At 51.4% G+C, this 2,500-nt stretch overlaps 1 protein-coding gene across 1 annotated transcript in view; it reads left to right on the forward strand.

The window, feature by feature from the left end:
• Positions 1-2,500, forward strand: part of svild (supervillin d) — a gene marked incomplete in the record, with an annotated part of 80,620 nt that overhangs the window by 44,052 nt on the left and 34,068 nt on the right. Inside the window, 2 exon segments of the mRNA XM_076298007.1 lie at positions 1-801; positions 2,034-2,169. The exon segment at positions 1-801 is cut by the window's left edge and continues 14 nt beyond it. Coding sequence (XP_076154122.1) covers positions 1-801; positions 2,034-2,169 — 937 coding nt within the window.

Consider the following 2,500-nt stretch of genomic DNA (forward strand, 5'->3'; position numbering starts at 1 on the left):
ACAACCAACTTCGGCCTCCTCCACTGTCCTCCAGGGCTCACGCCGAGACCCCAAGCCCAGCGAGAGGCTCTGTGCCCTGGGCAGCAGCAGCGAGGAGGACCCCCGGCCGCGGTCCTCCTCCACCTCCACCTCCTCCTCCACGGATCGAGAGGGGGACTTCCGGTCGTCTGCGTCCAGCCTGCAGAGGCAGGACTCTGGGCAGAGGAGCATCAAGGGCATCCTGAAGAAGAGCCGGTCCACCAGCGTGGACACCGACCCGGGAGGGGTCACAGAGGAGCGCAACGGCACCCACGACGCCTCCGGAAAGGAGGAGGAGGAAGAGGAGGAGGAGGAGGAGGAGAGGAAGAACGGCGTGAAGGAGGAGGAGGAGGAAGAGGAGGAAGAAGGGAGGAGAGAGGCCGACGAGATAGACGCAAGGGATGAGAAGCGGAGAAGAGAGGACGGAGAGAAGAAGGAAGACGGAGAGCAGGAGGAGAGGAAGAGAGGATTGCAGCGCAGCGAGTCCAGCCAGGCAGACGAGGACGAAGAGGAGGATGAGGATGAAGAGGATGAGAGCAGAGGAGTGCAGATAGAGGAAGAGGAAGAGGAGGAGGAAGAAGAGGAGGGGGAGGAGGAGGAGGAGGAGGAGGAGAGGGAGGATAGGAGGAGAAGAATGCAGAGAGAGAGAAGCAGCTCCAGTGACGTGGCCATGAGCCCATCACCCCCAGGCTCTCTGGAGAAGACCTCGTCTCTGTCCCTGTCCGAGGAGGGCGATGAGCAGGACAGCCTGGAAGGGAGCATGAGCTCCTCACTGAAAGAACGGTGAGTGTGTATGTGTGTGTGTGTGTGTGTTCTTGCATAAAGGATTGTGTGTGTGTGTGTGTGTGTGTGTGTGTGTGTGTGTGTGTGTGTGTGTGTGTGTGTGTGTGTGTGTGTGTATGTATGTGTGTGTGTGTGTGTGTGTGTGTGTGTGTGTGTGTGTGTTTGTGTCCTTGTGTCCTTGCCCCTGTATGAGGAGAGAGAGGAAAAACAGGATGACAGGAGCCTAGAAGGAAGGTAGAGTGAGAGTGTGTGTGGTTGGGTCAGGTGACACACACACACACATACAGAAAGACAGAGAGAGGGTTTATGACCGATATTTTATGTGTGTGTGCGCGTGTGTGTGTGTGTGTGTCTGTGTGTGTGTGTGTGTGTGTGTGTGTGTGTGTGTGTGTGTGTGTGTGTGTGTGTGTGTCTCTGTCTTGTTAGTGAGAAAATCAGGCCAGTCGGGTGTAATGGTAGACGATCCAGTGCCATTTAGACTCGTAGTTCACCCTGATTGCACACATTATTCCCTGCTCTGACTCACTTTATTGGTGCCTTTTGACATGTCTTAAATAGCTTTTCTATGTCTGTCTCTTGGCTTTTCTCATCCTTCCCTCCTCACTCTTTCCAACACCTCTCTCTCTTTCTCTTTCTCTCACTCTCTCCCTGCTTCTAACTTTATCCCTCTCTTCTTTTTCTGTCTCCCAAAACGGTCTCTCTATTGTAAATCTTTTCCTGTGCTCTTCATGGTGTTTGTCTGCATCTGTTCCATCTTGCATTGCATCACTCTCTCCCCTGCTCCTGGCTTGCTCTCTCCCTTCCTCTCTTCTCTCTCTTACACTCTCTCACTCTCTTTTTCTCTCTCCCTCTTTCTCACTCTATTTCTCACTGTCTCTTTCTTTCTCACTCACTCTCTGTTTCTCACTTTCCCTGTTCCTCCATCTGTTTCTGTTTCCTTCTCATTGTCTACACACCTCTCTCTCCCTTCCTCTCCTCTTTCTCTTATACTCTCTCACTCTCTCTCTCTCGTTCTCTCTTTCTCGTTCTCTCTTTCTCACTCTCTCACTCTCTTTCTTTCTTTCTCTCTCACTCTCTTTCTCACTCTGTCTTTCTCACTTTCCCTGTTCCTCCATCTGGTTCTGTTTCCTCTCTCACTGTCTACACACCTCTCTCCCTCCCTCTTTCTCTCTCCCTTTCTCTCTTCGTCTATCCTCACCCCCCCACCCCCCCACCCCACCCCACCCCAACAGGCTGTCAGAGCTGACCGGTGGGGAGGATGACTCGAAGTCTCGGCTGAAGAAGAGCAAGGCCGCTGATTTGGTCCAGACGCCTCTGGCCGACCGCTTCAACCAGCTGCACGATGCGGAGAATGCCTGGAGGAAGAAGGTACACACACACACACACACACACACACACACACACACACACACAGACACACACACAGACACACACACACACACACACACACACACACACACACACACACACAATCATTTATGCAACTACGTGCACATATTCACATATACACATGCATAAGTGCTTGTTGACATACGGCATATAATATTATATTATATTATATTATATTTAAAAATATTCACATAAAGCAAGCAAAATGTGTATGCATACACACAGTAGGCATGCATATACACTTACACACTCACACACACACACACACACACACTTGGCACTGGCATACTCACACATCAAGTTACTGTAA

The sequence above is a fragment of the Alosa pseudoharengus genome, unplaced genomic scaffold (assembly GCF_046254945.1).
Source record: "Alosa pseudoharengus isolate Yale_2024_CS ecotype anadromous, Long Island Sound unplaced genomic scaffold, YU_APseudo_1.1 YU_APseudo_1.1_scf_21, whole genome shotgun sequence".
NCBI classification, from domain to species: domain Eukaryota; kingdom Metazoa; phylum Chordata; class Actinopteri; order Clupeiformes; family Clupeidae; genus Alosa; species Alosa pseudoharengus.